The sequence below is a fragment of the Aulonocara sp. 'chitande type north' Nkhata Bay genome, linkage group LG14, assembly GCF_057382095.1.
Source record: "Aulonocara sp. 'chitande type north' Nkhata Bay isolate Kocher_YH1m ecotype deep benthic linkage group LG14, A_spYH_male_GT1.1, whole genome shotgun sequence".
Classification (NCBI taxonomy): domain Eukaryota; kingdom Metazoa; phylum Chordata; class Actinopteri; order Cichliformes; family Cichlidae; genus Aulonocara; species Aulonocara sp. 'chitande type north' Nkhata Bay.
Genome location: NC_141357.1, coordinates 21,102,667 through 21,129,555, shown reverse-complemented (window position 1 = coordinate 21,129,555; position 26,889 = coordinate 21,102,667). Strand labels below are relative to the sequence as shown.

The 26,889-nt window shown below is 40.5% G+C and overlaps 1 protein-coding gene across 1 annotated transcript in view; it reads left to right on the top strand.

Moving 5' to 3' along the window:
* The first annotated feature begins 799 nt into the window (after positions 1–799).
* limk1a (LIM domain kinase 1a) overlaps positions 800–26,889 on the top strand; it is a 58,449-nt gene continuing 32,359 nt past the window's right edge. The window contains exons 1-2 of the mRNA XM_086261491.1: positions 800–1,034; positions 4,024–4,123. Coding sequence (XP_086117617.1) covers positions 977–1,034; positions 4,024–4,123 — 158 coding nt within the window. The 5' untranslated portion in view covers positions 800–976. The remainder of the gene's footprint in view (positions 1,035–4,023; positions 4,124–26,889) is intronic.

The window sequence follows — 26,889 nt, the reverse complement described above, 5'->3', positions numbered from 1 at the left end:
ATTCCAGACTGAAGAAGGTTTGAATTAAAAATATTTTTTATGTTTGCATTCTGCTGTGGTTCTGTGCTTTGTACAATTGAAATTCAGAGATGATTCGGTGATATAATCATGCTGTACACACAGAATCCGTGTGTTACACTGAACCATAAAGGAAAATGGACGTGTTGACTGCGTTGCATTTAAGCAATGACTAAAATCAGTAATTACCATTTTGTAATTTCTGAATTGTGCGCTCAGGCTTCCGTTTCGTGCCTGCTTTACACTTCTTCGCAGAGCTAACTGATTTTATGGCTCCTAAATTAAGCCCCAGTTAATCTCTTGAACAGCAAATTTCACGATTTAGACATCTAATAAAACCTCAGTTTTTATACTCCTGACTACACTGCAGCTGCTTTTAGATTTGCCTTCATGGGTTTAAAACCAGCCAACCACTTCATTTTATTTCCCTTCGTTACAGCTTCTTTTTATGTTGCACCCTTTGCTTACACTTTGTTTGCACTTCTATGAGACACTTAGCAGCTACTTCCAGCACCTCCACCTATCCCATATCTCAACCCCTTTCGCCACTATCACGCATCAACGCGTTAATATTTTACCTGCCTTTCTACAAGAGCGCACTCTGTCTACTTGTAGTTACCTTGTAGTTACTATGGTGGCGTTTCTGCGCCGTCTCCCCCCACCTACCCCTCTCCCCTCCGTCCCTCCTCCACCAGACTTTATTAAGCAGGGCGTGTTTGTGGTTGGCCAGCCCCCTGTTTCCTCCGCACTGCTCGGCAGCTTCATTGGTCAGCGCCTCTCTTGAATGAAGCGCCGCAGAAACGTGCAGGCAGCGGGCAGAAGGAAGCTGTGTGGGCCGCCGCAGGGAGCGACCGACGCGCAGCGACACGACCCCCGGGCGCGTTGCGGTGTGTGTCGGTGAACACCGTTTATCCGTCGAGCAGAGGCAGTTGGCTCTCTCCCGGAGCTCCGCGTGTGAATGAGGTTGATGCTGCTCTGTTGCACCTGGAAGGACGAACGCATGGGAGAGGAGGAAGGTAAGGACCTGCGTGCTGGTTACGCGCTTCGGCTTTTGGGGCGGGCGATGCGGAGACCACGGCGCACTCCCTGCTCCTCGAAACGCAGAAGATGCTCCAACAGAAAAAAAAGCTGCACACTGCACCGTTTCTGTGTTTACTGTACAGAAATAGGTTCGTGTGCAGGGAGCGCCAGGCTGTGCCGCAGATGAAGCCATTCTTCGAGTGGATGCGGCCAGCATGTTTGTATGCAACGTTCACCCTCAGGCCACCACCACACTCTTCATCTGCCGCCAGCCTTCTCCAATAATCCAGCATGCAGTGCTTATAAACAGGTTGTTACGTGAGAAGTAACTGTCCTTTAAGAGCTTCCTTCATGCTGTGTGAAAACACACAGATGGCAGAGTTTCCTGTTGTGCCTGCACCAAACTAAGACTCCCACAGACTCCATGATTAACTTAGGTGTGTGACCGGTGTAGATTTAATCGTTTAAAGCAGCCAGATAACCTTCTGATCTCATTATTAATGAAGCTGTTTTAATTGTATGTTTTTTTAATTCATTGTTTTCTGGATAGTGATTCAGGAAGCTATGGCTCGAACAGCTGGTAAACCACATTGTTGATCTATGTGTGTGTATTTTGGCATGTGGTGTGAGATAACTGTGCACACCGAGCTGTCAGTCAGCTTCACTGAGGTGAACAATGGGCGTCCTATGTAAGGTTTCACTTTGCATTGCAGTGTGGTTAGCTAATCTGGAAGTGTCTGCTTTAGGTCAGAGCGGGCGGGGCGTACGCACCTGTACCTGCACAGGTTTTACAGTTTGTGCCAGAATGTAGGTGTGTTTCTGTTTGCCTTGGCAGCCCTGTCTGAAGTCAACAGGAGGAAAGAGATCATGCAGAGAAATGCTCCACAATAAAAAATGCTATAAAAAAATAAAATAAAAAAGATGGTAAAAAAGTGTTTAAAGAGAGAAGGCTGGAGGAGTGAAGAAGAAAAGCATTAGCACCAGACATCAGCACCCAAAGCTCTGCCAAAATGGCTTTCAGTTCACAGGATGGATGAATAATTGAAGCTGTTGTGCAGAGTTAAGTTTTATCAAGACTCTTCCACCAGTATCCAGATTTCATATTGTGGCACTTTTGAACTTAACCTTGGTCAAAATTGGGCCTCTTTATAGCTGCTTTGTATGTGGAGAAGTACTCTTGTTACTTCTTGTTGAAATGCCATGATGAAGAGGTGCTACGCTCGGCTGTTACTCTGAGGTGACAGTCGTGATGTTACTCTTGGGTGTACCGCAAGTTCAGGAGCTCAGCAGTGAGAGTAATGCGGGGGAACCTGAAGCAGTAGCATCTGTGCAGTTTTATTCTTTACAAATCAAAACAGCATCCCCACGGATGGAATGCTTTCAACTGGCTGCCATGTTTGTGTTTGCTGTTACTCACTGAGTCTTGCCGTGTGACTTTTTTTAGGCAAATTAACTCAGGCAACAAATGCATCTAACACAGCATAACGTTGGCCGCCGCCTCGCCCTTTGCACCAGATGAACCCTTACTGCAGGATAAATCATCCCAACTCTGCCAAATTGCTTTTTTCCTGAAACTCTAATCATAATGAAGATTTTCCTAAGAGGTGGAATCTTTGATCTGCAGCTAATAAGATTCCTCTCATGGAAACGACTCTTATCAGGAAAGAAGTAGAAGAAAGCCGATGTCTGGTTTAAATTGTAAGGAAAATATAAAATGTTATTAGCAGGCATGTTATTAGCCTGCTAATAACTATGTTATTAACTATGTTATTAGCAGTTTTGATGATAACTACATTATTTTAAAAGCGTACATCTACCTGCCATCATTTTATGCATCATCTCAGTTTCTCTTTAGTTTCTTTGCGTCGTTTCCTGCTTTTACAACACGCACCCACGCCTCCATACTCATGGTGCGTTAAATTTGAATTTGAAAGTAGGAATTTCTGAGTTTCCAGTTGGGAATTTTCATCTGGAATGGCCCCCCTTAATCTGAAGTTCCGAGGCAAATACAATGCAGCATCATCATCACCCTGATTTCTACACTCGATTAGTTTTGGACTTGTTAGCCAAGCTTGCTTAATAGAATAGCTCATTTCAGCTGCTCCCTTATTCACAAAGGGGTCGCCACAGCAGGGAGCTCCACATGTTTGACGTGGCAGATTCTCACACTAGATGTGACACCCAAGTGAGTCTGTCTCTCCTCTGGGACTGAACCAGGTATCTTTTGCGTGATAGAGATATGTGTAAACCATTACACTATAGAGCAGCTGTAGAGCTGCCAAAACAGTGTTTCCACCGTTTCCTCATACCCTTTCGAGCAAGGTTATGGTAGAACATCGTTAATACTTGTGCTGTGGCTCATTCTGTGGCCTTTTGTACAGGTAAATTGTGGGGGAAAAAACCCAAAACAACAAAAAAAAATGGAAAGTTTATGACTAGAAAAAAGGGATAAAACATCCAATTAGAGGTAGGTTTGGAAAAGTAAAATAAAAGCCTTTTATTACTGAGCATAACTACCTTTGGAAACCTGGATGTTTTATGCCTTTTGGTCATAATATTTCAATTTTTCTCATTGCCAAAGTTTGAATATTATCCTATAATTCTAGGCAAAAAATTGTGTTTCTTTAAATGTTATGATTTTTTTTAATAAACAAGAGTTTTTCTATTAAACAGGGCAATGCAGCAAATTAGTGGTTTTGCCCCTGCTGAGCCGTATGCTCATTAAAAATGCCCCTTCAGATGGTACATCGTTTCTGCTCTGGTGGTAACGGTGGAGGAGACGCTGTGTGGTGTGTTTGTTTGAGTTGTGTGTTTTTAGAGCTGGGTTATAAACCAGCAGTGATAATTTGCATAGCCAGATAAGCGGTGGAGAAGGCATACAGACAGAGACACAAACACACATCTCTTTGTGCGAACTGTTTATAACTTTATGTTTAATGAGCTTTAATATGGTGATATCAGCACGTCGGTCTCCTGTCATTACAGCTGGAGGAAGTTTGCCCGTGTGCGCGGGATGCAAACAGAGGATCTACGATGAGCAGTACCTCCAGGCCCTTAACAATGACTGGCATACCGTCTGCTTCAGGTACTTTCAGCACAAACAGCAAACCAGACTCAACATATAAACCCAGACTTTGAGTGCACACACGTCTTTAAGTCTCACTGAGTTTTTGGCCACTTGGGAACAACACTGAAATATCACAGTGCATCTTGCTTATTTATCCATCCTACAAGTCCATCCAGCTAGAGCAAATACAGGTCAAAAGTTCACTGGCGTTTAGCGCTGTTCATAGAGTCGACCTGAAGGGGAATTCTGCCTATCAATTAGCTGCTAAATGTTCCACTGTGTTCAACAGCCGGTTACCAAGTGTCTGCTGAATGGTATATTACTGTGATTAATATATCACTCATTATTACTGCTTTAAAGGACAGCGAAGGAGTGAGTGAAGTGAGTTAATGGTTGCACATATAAGGCATAAAAGTACCCTAGAAAATAAAATAAAAATACCAAATATTTGCTGTTTTCAGTGTTTAAAAGTCCTGTGAGTCCACAGTCCAGTGAAAACCCTTTCTTTCTTAAAATACTGGTTCCACAGGAAAATAAAGGCTAAGCAGTAGCTGGATGTTGCTAATCATATCCACTGTCTGTCTGATCATCAGTTTACAGGGCTGAAGCATTCAGTGTAGGTTAAAGAGCCCGACAGCATGGCTTAGGCTTGAAAGGTTTCATCTGAACAAACCACAAGGCTTCTGGAATAATGTCCTTTGGGCATGTTTGGCTGTAATGTACAAACACCTCATAGCAGCAAACAGGCACGGTGGTGGAGGGTGATTATTTAGGCTTGTTTTCCAAGCATAGAACGTGGGCACCTATTAGTTATTAAGCTGATGATTAACTTCTCTGTATATCAAAGTATTCTAGAGTCAAATATGAGGCCATCCATCTGACAGCTAAATACTGACGCAAACTGCGTCGTGCAACTGGTCAGTGATTCCAAACACAGCAGCAAAGTCCAGACCGAACTGAAATGTTGTGGCGGGACCTTAAGAGAGCTGTGCAAAAAAAATGCTTGCAAACTTCAATGAACGGATGTAATGTTGTAAAGAAGTGTGGGTCAAAATTCCTCCACAGAGATGTGAGAGACTGATAAAGTTATTCCTACTAAAGGTGGTTTAATGAGCTAGTTAATCATGCGAAATATTTATTTTTCACAGGACTGCAGAGAGTCCCGTGAGAAACTTTATCTTTCACATGACTGTGCGATTAAAAAAAGATCAGGTTTCAGGATGTTAGATAAACCAGTTTATTCATATCACCTTGGGAAACTGTAATAAAAATATTAAATGGGAGAAATAGCTGGCAAGTTGTGTAACAAGTTTAGTTTTTTGTGGTTTCAATGTAGGCTTTGTACTGCAGCATTTCCTGGAATTGCTACTGTTACAGACTCGTTCCCAGGCATGTCTGTGCCTGCTTGTGTTTTCTTTCATTTCGAGGAGCTAAACGTTTTCGTGTTATTGCCCATAATCACATCTTGTTCCTTGTTTAATCTTTCTTCACTGTAATGCTAACACAAGTATCCTCCTCCCACCACCTTTTCTAAGAAAATCTCCTTAAATCTGATCTGTATTTTTCTCACAAGTGTTTCCTTTTTGTGGGTAAAGGTAAAGGTAAAGTTTCAGATTTTGCTGTGTTTTCTTGTACTTTTAGTTTTTGATGAATTCTGTAACAGACATAACCTAAAGTAGTCCTGGCTGCAGACCTGCGTCAGACAAGTGCTAATGTCGAAACCTTCACATGATGCAGTAATGAAACTTTACAGGTGCGTAGCTGAGATCAAAATGAAAATTTGGTGTTTAAAGATGGGTGTGATCTAATTCACAAACACTGAGCAAAGACAGACATTGGCATTGTGGCTGTTGAGACATCTTCTCTAGTTTTGACCTGTAAAATTACAATGTCATGACACCTTCACAGTAAAGAAATTGCAAAAGATGCAGATACACATAGACACAAAGTCACTAGCGGTTTAAACAAGTCCTGACTGGCTTACAGTCAAATGTGTGCTTCTGAAAAATGACATTTAACAATCTGAGAGCTGAGTCAACTCCAACCCTAAGCCATTACATTTTGTAATTTGCCTCACTTATAAGTGTCTCCTTTAACATTTTGCTCACAAAATATGCATACTCGATTATTTTTATGAAACTATTTTACCCATCGTGTATGAGAAAAGTGGAGATGGGTAATAATTCAGGTCCGTTTCCACTTCTCTTGTCTATGGTGTGCCACAAGGTTCTGTTTTGGGACCTTTATTGTTTCTTTTATATTTGTTCCCTCTTCAGTACTTTTCGAGCACTTTTAAAAACTTTTCCTATCATTGCTGTGCAGATAACATTCAGTTGTATCTCTCTTTTAAGCCACACAATATTTTTAAGCTTCAGGCGCCATTGAAAGTTAGACGGTAGACCTTTTTCTCCAACTTAATGAAGAGAATATAGAAGTGCTTGTTTGTGCTCCTGACAGATTTAATGAAAACTAGGTCCTCTGGCTACATTTGCTACATTTTTTGTCAGGAACCTTGGGATGACCTTTGACTCTCCTTTCACTCTGGATGGTTACGTGAAATCTCTGGTTTGCGCCTGTTTTTTATCACTTAAGAAATACCCCCAAGCTGAGTTCCATTGCGACATGCTCTGACCTCATCACATCTGGATTTCATCATGGCTGCAAGACTTTTAACTATTTTTCTAAGTACTCACGTGTCGCACTGTTGTTAATTCAGTTCCATTAGCTTCAGAGTCCACTGGTTTTTGCTTTTGGAGCTCTGCGTGGACAAGCACCAGCAAACATCAGACAACTTTTACATCCATATGTCCCCAGTAGGCTTCTGAGGTCATGTGATCAAGACTTGCCATAACAGCTTTCTAATAAGCTGGTACTTTACCACATTACCTAAGCAGTTTCTGACGCGTGCTCCACAGCTGTGCGCTCAAAATACTCACAAGTCCAAACTTTGCCTTCGCCTCTTCATGCAATTCTTGTCCCAGTTGACTATCAGTTATGCAGCCTAACCTTACATTGTTAACTGTTGCATTTTTGACCTGAACGATTTAACCCCTTCCCCTTAAATCCCCTTAAATGCAGTAACCCAGCAGGTAACTGCCCCATAGTGTGCAAAAGACCAATAACAACAAAAACAGCATGTATAAATAAAACTTTATTTAATTCCTAAAAACATACAATACTTATAAAAAAATTTATATTGTCTTCAAGTTTGCCATATGAGTGCTGTTCTCTGTACTTTGACTTCATTACAGATAGTTACAGAAACGTTCAGACTTGACCTGTCTGAAAACCTGTTACGCAATTTTATTTACACAAACCAGAGCAACTCATAGAGGCACTCGCATACCTGAAGTTGCTCAAGACTTTTTCTCCTAATCAACCAAAAGGAGTCGTTCTTACTCCGATGAAGCATACGTTGGTTGAACTCTTGCGTCAAACCTAAAGCCACCCCCATATGAACATTTCTACAGTCCGTGGATTTGGAGAAATGAACAAGCAGGTTTTAGTTTCTGACTCAGATTCTGGTAACTTGCACTACACCATGTTGTGTGTGGGCAGAGAGACTGTGTGTGTCTCTGTGTGAAAGAAATCTATTAACATTTTTGAATTTTAATTGATTTTCATGAGCAGAACTGATCCTATCCTGGTAGACAAAACACAGAAGTTTTTAACATTTCTGCAACTGAATATCAAATGTTGGAGCTTGCATTAGAGTCCAGATCCATCCATTCATTAAATAGATTTAATATTTAATAGGTCAGTCTTCTTCTGTATAAACAAGCTTCCAGCTATCACAAAAGACTTTATGGTCTGAAAGGAAAGCAAAGAGTGTTGTTCGTCTCCTGTTACTTTTCATCCTCTCTGTTAAATATCTTTCATTAGGAGCTCTTATGTTAAGACTGCTGCATGCTGTCCTAAGTTTAAAAGAAAGTTAAAGTGCAGGCGTCACTTAACATTCAGTCAATGCAGCCGCCTTGGGTCATGTGACACGAAGCTCGGAGCAGACAAATTAAGACGTAGTCGCAGATGTTTCAGATGCACTAATGGTGATCGATTCCTTCAGCAAGGCAGAGCCAAGGAAAAATGTGTTTTTATGAAATACCAGAAATAATCAGGTAGATTTCTGGGAGGAATTTCCCTGTAGTAAACATATTAATTCTGTAGATTTCCTCCATCATTTCGCTACTCCTTTTAGTGGTCGCCACAGCAGCTCATCTGCCTCTATCTCACCCTATGCCTAAAATCCTCTGTCACACCAACCCTCTGTGTGTACTCCGTCGCTACATCCATTTAGCTTCTCTGTGGTCTTCCTCTTTTCTTCCTGCTCAGCAGCTCCATATTCAGCATCCATTGTTTAATATTTTCCTAATTAAACTAAACTGGATATAAACAGTCCAGGACTGTCACTTAGTTTCGCGAGTGGAGATTATTAACTTTAAAAGTGGGCTTATTTTTAAATGACTGTTTAGTTTTTTTGATTAACAGGACACAAACGCTGTCGCTGCTTTTCTTACTGATGATCTTATGTAACGTTTCCTTCTCTTTCTCTCGTCTCTACTCATCTCACATCCTTCATGGAGATAACCTTGTTTGTGAGAAGCAGGAGAACAGACAGCCACTCGCTGAGGAGTCCTCCTGCTGTTTAAGCACTCAAAGCTTCACAAGTCAGCCTCCGTGCCTCTGATCACTATTACTTTATCTTGTTTTTTTTTTTAATTTCATAATTAATTAAGAAAATAAAAAATAATCTGAGACTGAAAAGATGATTTCTGAGTGGGTTCTGACCAAGATAGAAAACAGCTCAGGCAGAATAGTGCATATAAACACATGCACACAATGGTTTACACATAGAAGTAAATTAAATGCATAAATAATGAAGTGTACTGACGTGAGGATTAAAAATGTCTTAACTAAAGCCAAAATAAGCACTGTAGGTCAAACAGGGTCAATGATGGTCACGTATAACAGATGTGACTACCAGATGTGACTTCCTCCAAATGTACTATAATTCATCCTCAGCAGTTTGAAAACCAGCTTTTCAAACTGTTGTATAAACAGAGGTTTTTTTTAGTGTGTTTTAGGGTTTTTTTTGTTCCACACTTTGTTATCCCCTTTCCCAACCACACTGCCTACATTACCCTGAATGCAACTCAGACACCGATGTATATTCACAGATTTGGGTGCGCTATCATGAAAAAGTACAGACATGAAAACTACAATTCATCCAGTGCCCACTTGAGGCTGGCTGCAAGTGAGTCAATTCAAACAGACTCCCGTGGTCAGTTTTTACATCAATTTGTAATGTTTGTGTATTCTGAAGACAGATAATACGGCCTGCTGTTAGGAACAGGGCACCCTGAGATCTCTGCCCCATTTTTAGAAGTGAAAGTGAGGTACTTGGTAGTTCATCCACCTTTACTGTTTATGGATGCAGCATGCTAACCAACTTTGCTGTGATTGTGTCCGTGCTGTAAGACTTTTTCCCAGTCTGTTGTAGCATACTCCTCAGACATTATACAAATGTGCTGGGCCACTGAAAGATTATATATACAGCAGCTGCTTGGCCATGGGAAACACATGCAATGAAACTCCCGGCACGCAGACCGTTGGTGAGGTGCATTGTACCCTTTACGTACTGTGTAACGTTATGCACTCTGCCACTTCATGATGGAGTTCCTAAAAGCTTACACTTTGCAGTAATACAAGTTAGAGTTGATCGCTCCATCTAGGATGGAAGGACTTTCACAAAATGACTTGCAGAGGTGACGTCCATTTAAGCAGTGCTTAATTTAAGGAGCTCTTTAGAACAAACAGTTCTTTCACAAATTTTTGTAAAGGCAGACCCCATGGCTACATGCTTCATTTTATACACCTGTGGCCGATAGCTGCCCACACACAGGTAGAAACTGTGTTTAATATGGGGACTGGTAGACAAAGACAAAAACTTACTAATTCACCCATTCTTAGTATTTGAAATAAAGTTTGAGGGTCAATATAGCAAAAGGTCATTGGAGATATCCTGGAAAACCTAAAGTAATGGCAGGCATGGAGGTCCTGGTGGTTATGTCTTTCTTATAATGTCAGTCTGTGGATAATGCAGAGTCACCTGTCTTCGAACAGAGATGAGGAGCAGTTGAAAAGGTCACATTCTTCTAATACCACATTGTTTTTCCTTCATTTAAATTTTGATCAGTAAATTACTCAGATGATATCACCACATGTGTAGACATAAATTCTTTAAAAAGAGAATTTTAAAGGTTGAAGAATCTTCGGGGTTATACAGAAACAAATACTAATACAGAGCTGGTGCTGCTGCCTAAATCTGTTGGCCGAACGGTGTAGCTGTCATCAGTTGGATCGGCTTACATTCAAACACACTCGCAGTGCCTCCACTGGTCACAGGTGGCACAGTGCAGCTGTATCTCATCTACAGTGCAAAGAATTTGCATGGAGACCTCTTCTTGGTCATTGTTAACGGGCATCACATGTAATCAAAAAGCCACATTTCACTGATAGTAGCTTTTAATAGTTGCACTGACTCAGCTTTATTGTCTATTGATTTTGACCGGCTGTAAAGGTAGTAAATGTCCAGCTGCGTTTTCGAGTCTTGCCTGTTTTCGTCAGTTCATCCGAGCTGGTCAGTGGGTTGGCTTGAAACTCAGCTCTGAGTGGGTCATTAATGATTTCCTCCTGGCCAGATATCTGAATGGGAAATCTGAGGAGGGCATCCTGGCGAAGGGTTGAGTCCACAATGGTTTGTGGTATCTATATGCACGGTGAGCACAGATAGGGAGTTACAAATGACTGAGAAGGGCTGCTGCAGGTTTCTGTGCATGCTTTTTCCACCCTGACTTTTAAAGTAAAAGCACTTTTACTTGTGTTATCTGCTGTCAAGAGCCTCGTGTAGCTGATTCAGACGTGAGCTCTGTGTCAGCTCCATCACACTTGTTTGAGGTGTCAGATATCAGCTTGTAGCTTTCAGCCCTTCTGCTCCTCCACCATGTAGTGATGCTACACACACCGGAACTGTTGAATTAATAACAGGAGAGAAGCTGTGTGTGTGATGGAGGTCTGTAAAAAGAGAGTTTTCCCCCTCGAGAGCACAAATGGATAGAAATTAGAACAGGATCTTCAGAGAGAAACAGATTTCCATGGTAAATGAAGGTTGAACATTGGTGGGAAAGTGAGGAGTGGGACAGGGACTTTCTGGAGCTTAAATCCTAACCCAAAAAAGAAGTTTTCCTCTGAAAACAGCAGGAGCTAGGCTTCATGGGAAATCGCAGTCAGGCTCTCAGTATGAACTGTTTTTTTTTTTTCATTTACATCAAAGCTGAACTGCAAAACAACATTAATGCATCCACAATATTTATTCATCTATACTGATCTGAAACTTCCATTATGTTGATTTATTCAAACATGTTGGTTGTAATTTGTTACTCAGAGATGTGTGTTACAGGCTTTCTTTCTTAAATATGATCCACATGTTTGACTTTACGTCTGATGCCCATCCTGAAGCTAGCCTTCTCATTTATCTGGGCCTGTGGCCCCCTTGATCACCGTAAACAGACTGGCCATGACCTTTGACCTCACTTGCTGTACTTTCACGTTTTTCTGGCCTTTTTCAGCTTTATTTGATAGATACAGTGAAGAAAGGACAGGAAAGCAGGGTCAGATAAAGTCAAAGGGCTGCGGAGTCACATGTTGGGCCGGTCGCTTTCTTCCGTATGGCGTGTGGTCGCCTGATTAACGCACTGAGCTAAACCAGCACCCAATAAACAGTACTTTGATGAATAATAAAAACATTTATGGCGTTTTTAATGGCTTGTAGTTAATTTCTTGCTGCCCAGGCACTGAATAACCTTCACTAACGTTTCTCATTTTATCTTGTGGTGAGTTCACTAGTCCGACTAAAACATGCTGAACGTCTCAGTGCTTCATGATTTTTAATTATTCATTTATTCATTATATCTTAAAAGGACCATAACGAGTCAGAAGGCAGCGAGAGTCCCTTTGTAAATTTAATTGATTTGAAAACCTTAAATTTAGGAATTGAACAACTCCATGGAAAAATTGTGTGGATCAGGATCACTATGAAAGGAGTGCACCTCAAACTGCTGTGGCCTCTCTGATTTAGGGGATAGGTTGGTTTCTGCTCTTCGTCTGACACGGCCATGTGTTTGTCTTGTAGTCTGATTCACCAGCTTACAGTAAAGCTAAATAATGACTTTTCTAATTTAGAATAAAAAATAAAACTGCTGTAAAATGAGTTCATTAAATCAGATAAAGCTGAACTGAAAATCAATATTTATTTTTCCCTCTGAACACTCGACTGCTGCTGCACTTTCTCTCCAGTGCGCTGCAGCCCCTTGCTGCTCGCAATAAAACCATTTCTGCTTGACAATCAATAAGCTTCTGCTTATTTAGCACTTTAGATAAAATCCATTTCATTCATCCACCACATCTACACATGTGCACGTCTGATCACCTGCAGTGGGTTTTTTTCCCTGATGCTGATAGTGCACAAATGCTTATGTGTTTCCACACTGTGTTATCAACAAACATGGAGCTTTTTATGATGGTTTAAGGAAGGATGAGTATACTTTAAGTCTGCTGCTCTGCCTGCTCACACATTTACGTCTCCATCTGTCCTGTACGCTTACTCACATCTGCAGGACAAACATTACAGCCCTCGACGAATTTTAAAAAGCGCTTGAGATCGTTTATTGGTGGCAGCGCTCTGCGATACTCATTGTGTCAGTGACAGAAAGCATGAAGAGGCTGCAGTGACTCAGCTGCTTTCACCTGCAGATGAACTCTGCCTGGTAACAGAAGCTCCAGAATGTGACGGAGACTCGACGTCAAGTAGTGGCAGGCTGAAAGGACAGAAAACTGCCTCAGGAAAACAAAGTCGTTTTAAATAAAGGTTTGTTAAAGATTAAACAAGGATTTGACTAACAGAAAATACCGTACATCCTTTCATATACAGGGCTTTGCAGAAATCTTGAACGGTCCCTCATTTTTTAATGTTTTTGCTTGCAAGTTAGACTTTCTTGTAATTTTTTAAAAGTGGTCTTGAGCAGTAGTTCTGCAGGCTTTCCAAAGGTCTTTCAGAGTTTTTCCATTGGAAATTGTCTGCTTTTTCACTCATGTAAGTCCTGTCCTTGTACCTGAGCATTTTTAGAGGAATTTCCTTTTTGTTAAGCAACTTAACACTGATCATTCAAGCTTATAAAAGGCACCTCACTCAAGAATTAAGCAGTGTTGTGTCCACACATAACAGACAACGTGGCAAAGAAGCTATTTTAAACTGTATCTTTAGACACGTTGATACTGGCAGCCTGTGACAAAAACACAAGTTTGTTTCCATTCTTTTCTATTGAATCAGGTCATCTTGACCATGTCTCCAGACCTAAAAGCATTTAGTTGCTGCCATGTGACTGGGTGACTAAACATTTGTGTTAATGTCTTGATGCATGATCAATCATCTGGGTAAGGAAATCCCAGAAAACTGATTCTGTTCATCTAGACGTTGCGTTCTTAGTGGGAGTACAAAACCAATTGTACCTAATAAAGTGAGTGCTGAGTGTATACTCACACAGAAATCTGATAAGGAATAAGACACAGGAAACGAGACAGGGCTGAACACAATCAATGAAGTGAAGACACAGAGGAAGCAAAAATGAAACAGGCCATCACAGAGAGCAAACTACAAAGTAAGACAAAGGATGCTAATCCTAGCCCAACCCGCTATAACAAGAAAACGTGTAATAGACACGCCGGTCCCCTGTGTCCATTATACGAGAATGCAGAATTTGCAGTAAGCTACAGTAACAGCAGTGGGAGCTATTTTATTTCACGCCAACATGAAAATAATCACAAGTGGGTGTTTGAACAGACATTATTAAGACATTTACACTTATACACATATTAGCCCCCTAGCTTAATCGTTTCCGGCCCTAGAATTTACTTAAACCGTTTTTTGCTCACTACAGACTTTGTATCTCCCCCTGCTGGTAATGCAGTTTTTGCCTAGCCTCAGTACAAAGTATGGGCAAGGAAGCACCCAGGGATAAAGGGGGGAGGAGGGCAATGACAACAATCTTAAAATACTAGACACCTGAGGCCTGTAACTATGAAGCAATATTTAATGAAGTTACCCAGGTAACTAGAATTAATCCTCGGTTTTGATCATGTTAATGTGGGTCGTTTCTCACTGTGGTATTTTGCCATGGTAACTCATGCTGCTGTAGAGCATTTCTGAAAGATCCCTGAGACTTTGGTGCATGGTGAGTAGGGAGAGTTTACATTTTTTTAGTACTATTCAAAGTTTTTGTGTTTCCCCTGAATCTTCTTATATGTAACCATTTCATTTTTGAAATTAATTTTTTGAAAGCAAAAATATGATGATCCCAAAACAGAGCGGCTATCAGTACTTATTGATCCCATATCAACTTCACACATAGTCGAAGCCTTTGTTTGATTTTTTTTCCTTACACCACCGAGGCTGCGGTTTAAAGAATAAAAACTGAAATAGTCTTTTAAAGCCTAATTTAAAGAAACACTTGATGATAATCCATCGGATTATCTCATGTGTTAATGATAGAGTTGTTGGACTGACAGTCAGCGTTTTTGCCCGCTATCTTTCCTGGCTTCAGATAAGCTAAACTGTCTTAATGTAGCCGCTTTTTGACAGCCTCATTGGACAAAGCACTTAAAGTGCACACATGTTCATTCAGTGCTTTAAATATATGGTGCTCTTTCTTTCATGTTGCTGCTTTCGGTCAACCTGTTTAACCTATTAATATTGGAATAATAGTTTCATTTTCCTTTGTGAAATCAGCTGCTCTGCTGGCATCACCCCCGCTTCCATGTGAACATGCAGGGGACACCCTGGGTTAACATACAGAGCAGATAACCGATTACTGGATTGCTAATCTTAGGGTGAGTGACTCCAGATAACAGAAATATACCCCAGGTATGCTGAACTCACAGACCTCAGAAAACACAATGACAACCAACCCCCAGAAAAATCTCATTAAAATACTAATACTATAAAATATTGAGGAGATTAGAGCAGTAATCCTAATCCTAAATAACAAAAAAGAAAACTTAAACAGAAACTGAAACTTGAATAATTCTCTAAGTGTTCAAAACCACAACAAATCACACAAAAGCTCTTTTACTGGAATCAATAAAAAACTGAGAAAATGAAACCAAACAGAAAACACTTCCCAAAATAACACTGAACTCCAAAAATCCCAAACATGCACAATAATTCTGTCAAACAAATGAAATGTGTGGAAAAATATAGCAGCAGAAAAGTAAAACTTGAAGCGCGAGTGTTGCGAACTTCTTTTGTAAGTAAATTACTTCACTAAATCTTTACCATGTAAGCTTATTAGCTGCCTCTAAAGTGCTGATGGAGCTCTAACTTATGGGGGCTTGTTTACGCTGCTGAATATATATACTTTTTTTTAAACTATTTTACTATTTTTATATTTTTTCCTCAAAATTTGGGGTTATGTCAAAATTCTGACTTACTCAGAGGGTTGAATCAAAATTATTATTAGACATAATAAAAACATATGACTTATGGATGCGGTGGGGGGGGGGGGGTCTGTGGCAGACACAAGCTTCATTCATCAGGGCTTCCACAATGAGGGGCTGACCAGTGAGCAAGCGGTAACTAAACTTTCAAAATAAGAGCATGGCAATTGTTTCCTTGAAAACAAATGAATAAAAAAAATGCTAACCTGTTTCTGTTTCCTGCAGGAACAGTAATTTGTTAACATGATTATGTGCTGAAGGTAATTTGATGTGTGGACTAACTGTGACTGATTCTATTTCTGAACTATCTCAAACATATGTTGATTGGCTGATATCAGCTTATCACTAAAGACTCTGCTGTCTGACTGGTTTGAATGTGGTTACTGTGGAAGCTTGTCTCCACCGCTCAGCCAGCGTAAGTCAAAACTTTAGGTTATTATCTCAAATTTGGAGTTAGTTACCTCAAACATTTGGACTCCAAACTTATGGGAAAATATCTCCAAATAAAGAAATAAAATTGAAATTTTAAGTTACTAAATGAGACGATGACCTGAAATTTTGAATTGGGTGGCATTTTTTCCCTCCTTTTTCTGGGTTAGAAACTAGCTTCAACGGGTTGCTGATTTCTCTGTGAGTAAGGTTACACCTTGCTCAGGAGCTGCTTCCTCTCTTCACCTCACCCCATCCTTCATAAAACGAAGCTCTCTGGTGCTCCTGTGAAGAGGTTGGTAAATCTAATAGTTTGAGAGGCCGTGGAAGGGTTTAATAGATGATGGATAAGAGGAAAATTTCATTTGCTCCGCCACAGCCTTTAAATGTATTGACGAGTGCAGGAAATTTGCCTCATGAAGTTTCAACAGAAGAAATGAGCTGCTGCGAGGAAGGCAGGGCCACTGTGGGCAAAGCCTCTGCTGTCACAGGGTCGAGTCTCCCAGAGGACGAGAACAGGAAGTGGCTGATAAAGAAGTGTGACCCTCTCTATACACAGCTGCACTCAGAGAGGAAGCAGAGGAAGGGAGAGACACTGACGCTTGTGACAGCGAGGCCGTGAAGCCGGGCGAGCTTAGTGAGTCAAACATCAGAGCTGCTGACATGAGTCTGTCTTCGGACTGTCTAAACAACGCCTTTGCTCCCTCGGGTGACATGTCAGCAAAGAAGCAACACAGCAGGCAGCCCAGAGTGTGAGTGCACCCATCAGTCTATGTTTATAGATGATAACAATGATGTTTGAGCTGCTGAGAGCGAAACAGAACTTTAGCTTGGATGTAAGTCGTGCTCCGAGCTTATTCGAAAACTCTTGTTTAGTCCAAAGTACTAAACAAGTGTAGAACTTTTTGTGGACTTTTTGTTCTGGCTGTCTTTTTGTTGGTCTTATTTGACAGTGTTGCAGTTTTCAAAACTTTATTTAACCCTATTGACCTTGACAAACCATTATTTTCCAAGCTGATGAAGTGTTTAAAGTATAAAATATATAAAAACTGTTTAAAGGAGGATGTTTCTGTTGGACTAACTGTTCAAAAGTGTACGCGACCATCGTCAAAACTAGAAATCTTCATTTTCGCATTATAAATCATTTAAAAAATAATTAAATGATTAGACTAATTAACAGGAACAGATTAATGAAAAATGTATTTGCTTAATTCTGTCAAAAAAGTTGGACTAAGAATTGAGTTTATGGCTAAATTTGTCCTAAAAAGTAACTTGTAACTAGTGGTTATTTTCACTATGGATTTATTTACTGGTAATATATTAGTGACTTATTAATATTCTCATCTTTATATATATTTTTTTCTTGGTGCAGCTCAAAACCCAATTAATTATTAGACAAAAAAAGGCAGTAAACTAACCCCAAAGAGAAAGTGTGGTGGTTGGTTAGGAGTGTCTTTCACTTTCTCTGTGCTGGCATGAAAAGCAGCACTAAGTGTATTCTGATATGCATGAACTATGTTCCTTGTATATATTCTGACCAACAGTCTTTAGGAATGCACTTGAGGGTGATGCAGTAACTGAAATTAACTCATTTCTCTTAAATGATCTCTCACTTCTCCAAAGTGCCGGCACACGTCAGTCCTCGGTGTCGTTCACACTTCCGTCTCTCTGGATGCAAAAGCCCCTGAACTTCCTGACTTCCCTCTTTTAAAAGTGCCACCATGAATCAAACGCTGCTGTCCCACATGTGACTGACACCGCGGGCTCAACGTCGTTGTTTTTTTTTATCGGATAGACGTGCTTACGTCACCACCCTCGAGCAAAGTCGTGTGTTTTTTGTGAGTCACGTACTAGATGAGAATGCACTTTCTGGGCTTAGCACATTTATTTATTTTTTGGCTGTTTGTGTCTTAGAAGATAATGTAAGCATTATCCAGAACAACCAGGCACTCTGAGGGGACACTCAGTCCTCTCATTAACAACAGAGATGACGGTGGGATGAGCCCTAAAACGCTGGTCAAACTGGGAAAATAAAGTCAGTTTCGATGGTTGTATATTTAATTTTATGATTAGTTTTTCTCTGTGAAAGAATTAACTATTATACTTACTCCGATGCTCTGTTCTGTTAAGTCTGTTTTCATATTTTTTTCACCGTGTTTGCTTCTCTAACAAAGACGTTTGGTGATGCAACTTATTTTTTGTCAAGTTTTTCTTCCAATATTTACTCAAATTGTATTGACTTCCTCTTTTGAGGAAATAGAAAGTCATTACTTGTTTCCTCTTTTACGAACTTGAGACTATCACAGGAAGTTCTTAGGTGTTAATGTGGTAGTTCTGCAGGATATTGGACAACATTTAACATTTCCTGTGTTGTTTAATGGTCGCAATTGTAGCTTTTGAAAATCTAGAAAAACATCATATGAGTCTCCTTCCTCTGCCTGCACCTCGTCAAATTCATATCTGGAGTTCATGCCGGCTGATAATATTTGCAGCGGGGAGGAAAAAGTCGTCCTGTGTGACGGGTGTATTTTTATTAATCGCCTTTTTCCCAGCTCTAACCTTTGGCACTCGCTCCTGTGCTTTAATCACACTTTAAAAATTCAATTTTGTTCTGTTTGGAGGAGATGGAGTCCAGACTTAAACCCTGAATGGGATTAAAAAAGATGAAGAATATTAAAGTCCACATTTTGTCACTGTTGAAAGAGTCCTGCCAGTTTCATATCTGACCTTCATCATTTTACAGGGACAAAAAATAAGCTAAGCTAAGCTCACAAGAATAACGATGTTCTAGTTTTGCAGCATGATTGTGTTGAGAACAGCCCATTAATAGTTCAGCATGTAGATTAGTTTGAAAGCCAAAAAACTTCACATCCTACACTTCAAATATTTTAGCAGTTGTTAACAGGAGTGTAAAAAACAATAGGGCCCAAACTAAAGTTTACCTAAATGTCCGGGCAGTAGCAGCATTGTTTTGTTTTTTCCTCCTAACAAAAATCATTTTCTTTCAACTTTCAACTCTCACCCGCCTGTCCACACCCACCTGTGATGCCTTACCCACACTACCGTCTGTTGGGGGGAAAATAAAACTGCCATGTGACGCAGTAGAGGACTCTCTGACACCAAACCAGAAACAACGACACGATTATGTGATTAATGAGTCCACAAACAAAAACACAACTGTAACAATAAAGTCACATACATCATAGACAAAGACGAGACAAACAAGTAAATCCTTTTAAATGAAGTGTGCATGTGCTGGTAACTGTATGTTTACTCTGCTTGAGTCTCATAATGTATGATTAGAAGGGGGAGCCAAGAAGGGCACACTTCAGGTTCAGTAAAGTGGAGCAGCATCAGTAACTGGGTTGATTCTGTCTCAGTTTATCAAGTTTAAAATATTCCAGGGGAAAGATACACCTTCTATAAGGAATTATGCAAAATTTCAGGTCCCTATTGTCCTAATATAGCTTTCTAAATTATACATTGAGTTGGTTTATCAGTATTATTATTATTATTATTAATATTAATATAGTTATATGTTCTTTAAAATTGTCTAAATCAGGTGAATTGCTTCACAGACAGTTTGAAACCAGAAAAACACATTTAACTTCAGTGTGATACTTTCCTGGTATGACACCATGTACCAAATCTAAATCTGCTTATGTTTAAGGCTGGTTAAACGAGAGAGAATGTCATCACTATGTGCTTTTGTTTATGAGAAGCTGTAAACAAAACATTAGTCGCCTACCTGCAAATTTGTGGTTTCTGCAGGCCTCCAAATCTGCAAACATTCAAATATGTTCCATGCAACAAGCCTGAGAATCCACATTCACAGAGCCATGGTACCAGATATTTGCCCTAAAAGATTAGCAGTGGAGAACTAGCTAATGATTTTTTCTACATGTGCAAAGTCCTCCAAATTTTAAAGTGGCATCTCAGTTAAACCCATGCTAGAAAAATGCATTTTGAGAACAAAATTGATAAGAATTTTGCATAAATCCTATTAAAAGTCTTTGTGTTTTTTTTTTAATAGTGGTCCATGCAGTTGTTGATAATTCAGCAAAATAGTCTGGTGTGTGACTCACCTGTCCAACCACATAACCTCATACTTTGAGCTCATAGCATTGGTTCTCATGATTAATGCTAACAGTAAGTGTCCGGATAAAGCTTTTGTAGTGAGGTACTGTTATAACCACTGAACAATTCACTGGTTTCATTTCATGTGTTAGTGTTTAAGCTTGGAGTTGGTCTGTAAAAGAAACCTGCTACTGAATGAGACCTACTAAACAGCTCTCCCAAAGCTCCCAGATACCTTTTATCATCTTCCTCGATGGAACAAGTGAGACGGCCAGCGAGCCGACTGCACTGACAATCGGTCAGTCTACATGGCTTAGCAGTCACAAAGGAAACTGCTGCCGTGCACTCCATTCACTCACAGTCTGCCAGAGCTCCTGTTTACCAGCTGAATAGACCGCCGGGCCTGGAATAAAGAGTCTCTCCCACGGGCTGAAACACTTGTTCAGCAGAGTTGAGCCTCAGGAGGATGTCATTATATTTACTGTTTAAAATGCACAGCCCGCTCTCCTTGGCTGGTTCTCAATTCCTTAAGAGTAGCAGAAAACATGAGGGGTCAGCGTGAGTGTGGATGCTGCTGAGTCTGCCAAGGTCAGGGGAGCGGGGTGAAGCCTGATTGGCTGCGCTGATTTCCGGGTACCACCCAATAGAGTGAGACTGAAGGTGAGCAGAAGGTGATGAGGTAATGCCTGGTTTTTTATGAGAGAGGGTGACATCATCGTTGTGGCATTTTGCGTTGCCGTGGAGAAGGAGGAAGGGGGAACCAGGCAGGGGGAGGGCGCGTGGGAATGGGCCTGATGAATGTGTCTGTGCTGTGTGTTAATGTGTAAAGGCTGACTGAATCAAAGAGTCCAGCTCAGACAGAAAAAAGTCCTCATAGTCAGAGTTTTAACACACATGATCCTTTTATGTCACTGACATGTTGGACATCCTCCTTTCCTTCCTGGGAAAATATCAGGAGTGGAAATTTGGCTCCAGACCAGCAATCTAATCTATTTATGTCTCCTTTGAGGGGCGTCCCCCAGACAGTCGTTTCCTCAGCTTGACTTTCCCCCCTGTGTGTGCATGTATGTGTGTGTGAGACCACCCCTCCGTCTCAGTGCTCCTTTCTCTTTTGCCTGAGGTTGATTTGAGCCTATCCTCCACACACAGTAACAACAGCTGAGTGCTCACTCTGGGGTTTTTGCACAGTAGGCAAATTTGTTTCTATCACCGTCAAATATCATACACGTTTGATGTCCGTTGTCTAATTCTTCTAGATTTTTCTGGGCAGACGGGCAGACCTGTTTATTGGCTTATTGATCATAGGTACTCTCAGCATTTCATCTGTCTTTGCTGATAGAAGGAAGATGGATGTCCTGAGCTTGACTCGGATGATGGAAGATTTAATAATTGATGAAGAGATGCTTGTGTGTGCTGGTACGCGCGTGCATGTTTGGGAGGTGCAGCAGTCCTATACACACATACTGTTTCCTTTTGAGCCCTCCCGTTTCCTGTAGCCACCTCAGCCTTCACCTCATTCAATGACCTGTGGTTATATGTACACACCCACACACAAAGACACATCACAAAATGCTGACCAGGACCGGGTGGGCGGCGGTGTTTGTGTGGGAGACTTGTTTGCTTTTACTTCACTGCGAGGCGTTCGAGTCATCAGAGAATAAAATCTAAGACATGTTTTCACGTACTAGCAAGTTAGCTCAAACTGAGGCGATAGTACTTGCATATATTTAGAATATGTAATATGGGAATTTATTGGTGTATATTTTAGTCAAGAAAAACTACAGGCAACATATCCAAAACTGTGCCGTTCCAGCTTCACAAATGCAGCCCTTTCTTTCTTATCTCACGTTGTATTCAGTGATGGTGAGCTGAGCAGACTGGTTCAGTATGTCAGGCTAGTCTATGGGCAGTTAAATGGCATTTTATAAACTTATTTAAATTAAGCCTTTAAAAAAATCTTGAGGTTACTTACTACTTTAAACTTGATGTCTACTTTGATTACATGTGGGAGAAAATAATTGTAATCTTGCTTCCTTTTGTATTTGCTACAGTGCAGATTTATATTTACGAGCACAAAGCTCTGCATGTCAGTTCAGCCTCGCCATGACAGCTGAAATAATGTGGACATTTATCCCCAATAAATTATTCATTGTCTGTCTGCGCGTCTGCTGTGTATTCCTGATTGACGCAAACCTGTAGAAGTGCAGGAAATTCTTCTCGCTGTTGAATTATCCTGTCTTTTTGAGATTTATTTCTTCCTTTAGTATGAGAAGTGTTAAAATTTTCCAGAGCCCAAGTGAATGTGTTTAAGTGTCCTGCTAAGCAGTCCAGAACCCAAAGATACTCCTTTTTTAAATTTTGCTGTGAGATGAACAATGTATTCTCACAACCTGCAAACACGAAATATTTTTTCAATAGTGCACTTTCCTTGACAAGCAACTTAAACAACAGATCAATCTAAATATTTGTGGATCAATTTCCCTGCAAATTGGCTAATTGACAAGAAAACTAATTTAAATAAACTAATTTAAATAATTTACTAACTAATCATTGCAAATCTGATAAAAAGGACTGTTCAAAAACTCCCAATATAGACACAGACTTAATTTAATCCAACGCTGGGTAGATTCACTTCACCGCACAAGAAAAAAATCCAAAAATCCAATGATTGGTCTGTTTTTAGTTTAATCACTGCTAATTAAAAAAGCAACTTTAATTGGTTTATCCTTTCAAATTTCATGTAACATTGATATTTTCATTTTAATATAACGGAAAATATGATGATTAATGAAGTTTGATCAACTTAATTATTCTAATTTTACTTCAAAGCCACATAAATAAATACAATGTGGTCTGTTTACATGTTGAAATGTACTGTGTGTTATTTCAGATGAGATGTGTTCGGTCACATCTGTGTCGTCTTGTCTCATTCATTGTGTTTACATTTCCAATTGAGTCAGTCAGAAGATACATGTCTCTCCATTCATTCATTCATTCATTCATTCATACCAGCTGGACAAGCTAATCACGTTAGGTATCGACCCGGGTCAGGCTGTCATTGTGACGAACAGATGAAGAGTCATTCACAAACATATTACATCATAGAGCTGTCCAATGAGATCATCTGATCCATCACTGATAGCGTTTCAGCACATTTAGCAGCATGTTAGTCCTACATGCACATTTATGGATATGTCATGTATCAGAATGGAAACATTTTATATAAATGCACTGATTCAAGCTTCTTTTTTTATCTAGCCAATTTGGCCATTATAATGAAAAATGCAAAAGAAAGAGTCTTCTCAAATCCAATGTTGTAGTTTTGTTTTCTTGGATATTTCATAATAACCATAAAACATATTTGCAGTGTGCATCAGAAAGAACAGAATGAACTGAAATAACCTCAGAAGTTTGATTTTGAAGTTTCGCACATTTTGTCAACAACTTCATTCCTTTTTTTTCTTGTTTAACCAAACCAGCCCATTTTTCTATTAATATAGCTCAATACTGCAATCTTAAACAATGTTTCCACACAGTTATAAGAGATATTTGTCAATCCAGTGAAGATTCATGTTTGTTGAGCTTGACTAAAACCTTAAAAAACTTACAAAATACAGAATTCAAAAAACTAATTTATTCTAACATTTCAATATTAAGACTGTTCTCTGACCAGAAAGAAGTGGTCAGGGTTAACCTGTCATAGACCTGGACATACCGGTAGCTTACAGATCTTAAAAAAACGAGACTTAAGCCTGCATTCTTCATAATGGGCAGCAGGGGGCGAGTCATCTCTCTGTCTGCCCATATTCACTCACTGGCCACATTAGGTACACCTTGCTAGTACTGATCTAGACTCCTTTTTTCCTTCAGAGCTTCCTTAATTATTAATGGCAACAAGGTGTTGGAAACATTCTCCTGAGATTTTTGTCTGTACTGACAAATCTGCAGCACAAATGTGCTCTATTGGATTGAGATCTGATGACTGTGGAGGTCATTTGAGTACAGTGGCCTCATTGTCATGTTCAAGAAATAAGTTTGAGATGATTTGAGCTTTAAGACATGGCGTGTTATCATGCTGGAAGCAGCCATCAGAAGATCCTTGCACTGTGATCATACAGTCTGGACATGGTAGGCTGTAGCATTTAAATGATGCTCATTTGGTACCAAGAGACCCAAAGTGTGCCAAGAATATATCCTCCACATCGTCACACTGTCACCACCATCCTGAATCATTTATACAAGTCAGGATGGATCCATGGTTTCATGCTGTTTACACCAAATGCTGACCTTACCATCTGAATGTAGCAGCAGAAACCGAGACTCATCAGACCAGGCAAAGCTTTCAATCTGTAGTGGCTGCTATTCGGCTGCTATAGTCTATGTTGTGTAAAACTTAAAGATAGAAGATTTTGTCTGAGCACAAATGCCTCAACAGACACTGAGTAACACGTGATGGCACTTGGATAGAGAGCAGATGTTTGTGGAGGAAGGTGAGGTGAGAGGCAGGGTAAAAAAAACTGCCTCCTTTTGACCTGGAAAAGGAATGTATTCCTCTTTCAGATACTTTCAGCTAATTCCACCAGGGATCCGAGCAGGAGAGGGGGAACAGTTGCAGATTTACTCACTCCCCTCCTTTAATCTCAGCTCTTCTGTCATTGGTTGTTTCCTCCCCTCTGAGATCCAGCTGGCATTCATTGTGTCTAAAATCTGCTCTGCCCCCTCTCATTGGTCTGTGGGAGTTAGTTATGTCTGTGCAGCCTGCATGTGCATTTCTTTACCCCTGCCCCTTTTCTAGTGTTTGTCAGGTCATTGTAACTTAGATTAAGTGAACCATCAGCACTGCTTGTATTACAGTAAAATATATATTGTTTTATTTTAATTTTTCCCCTACAGTGAGGAGTTGTCAGAGCTCAGCAGGGTATGAGAAACTGTTAAGCTCTCTACTAGTTAGATTTTTGGAGCATCATAGCAGAACGGGCAGAGGCTCTAACTGAGTCTTTCACACTGATAATCCTCTTACACGTCAATGCCACCACACCCCCAAACACAATCACACAAAAACACCAAAAGAGAGCCAACAAATACACATTAACACACTATTTTTTTTATTGTGGTGGGGCTTTTTTTCCCCTCCACGGGAGTCTTGGGTTGTAATTCAGCTTTGCTGCATGTCTGCTTTACCTCAGAGATAAGATTTTTGTGCTGAAGGCAGAAATTTTGCAATCTCCTCCTGGGAGGCACTAATGTATTCACTCATATCTTTAATACGCTGCTACCCCTCAGGACTACATGGAGACAAATTTCAGAAAGTAGCAGACCCACTGAGCTTTACAATGACTCCTAGAATTGCATGCGTCCCACCCAGGTATGACTTTGCCTCAGCAGGACCTCTCAGGATGTGTACGTGTGAAGTGATAGACAGTTATTGAGGGGCAGAGAGCCAAGACAGCCGAGTAGCTCCTGGCTCGGCACTGCGGACGTCTTCCGAAAGCCTTGACCCACTTCAAAGTCTCCTCCTCCCCCCTGCTCACCCAGACGCGCTGCATACTGAAGCAGCTCTGCCACAATCTGCTGAGCTGCAGTGAAGCTCTGCATGCGGACACTGGGGAGACTGAGTGTGTCTGTCTAATAAATAAATTGCATGTGTGTCAGTATGTGCTGCAAGGTCATGTGTTTGTACACAGTGTGTGGCTCACACAAGGTGAAAGGCCTCGGGCAAAGTCACAGAAAGTTGCTGCTTCTGCTGAATATATTAATGAGTCTCTCAGTTTTTACTCTAGCAAACATGGACAGGTATTCAGCAAAGTGAGTAAGAATCCTTAAAGTGCAGCAAAGAGAAAAAAAGGGAGGGGATGCAGAGGCTGCACCACATTTCAGCCCTCTGCAGAAAATCCTAGGAGCTTTAATTTTTTGGGAGGGGGATAAATGATCAAAACAATTTCCTTTTTTTTATTGTGTTTTGCAAACTAGAATTCAAACCCCTAGATAGTTCATTTAAAAAAGAAATTAACAAGTCTGCATAAATAAAAAAAAGACAACCAGGAAATTGGAGACATCCTTTTCCCCAACCACCGCTCAATCCACATGTCCACCACACAAGTCCTACAGTACTTCCTGCAGCTGTTGTGTAGCTCTTTTGCATGGCATAAGGTCCAGCAACAAAGTGCTCACCCAGCCTTAGTAACCCTGTCCCAGTCAGAGTAAGTAGTCCTTGTTTCTTCCTTCTTTCGTAGTAGTTGCTCTTACTCTGACCCCTCACCTAGAATCAACTTGTATTATTCTGGCTCAGGGATAAAGTCAATTATGCTCCAGCTTCTGAATCCATAATATGTTTAGAGCAAGCAGCCCTTGTTTTAAGCTGCCCTGAGCAGAGATGAGCCCAGACGGCCAGCTGATGGGAGGCAAGCTCCACTGGGAAGGACCAGAGATGCTCACTTAGTCATGGATGCTAGACGCACTGATTTAGACAGATTACAAACAAGCACTCACAGTCTGTAAGCACGTCAGCAGTGTACTACCTCACCAATGCATTATCACATGCATGGGGGATTAGCACACATTTTGATTTATGGACACATGCAGAGCTATTGTGCCTACAACTTTCACAAAGTCATGCAGTGTGGAGAAAAAAAGCAATTGTTTTCTGATCGGCTGGAAAATCAGGAGGACTCAGCCTGTTTTTTTATGGACATTTCTTTCCCAGTTGTGTGTTCAACAAAAGTCTGACCCAT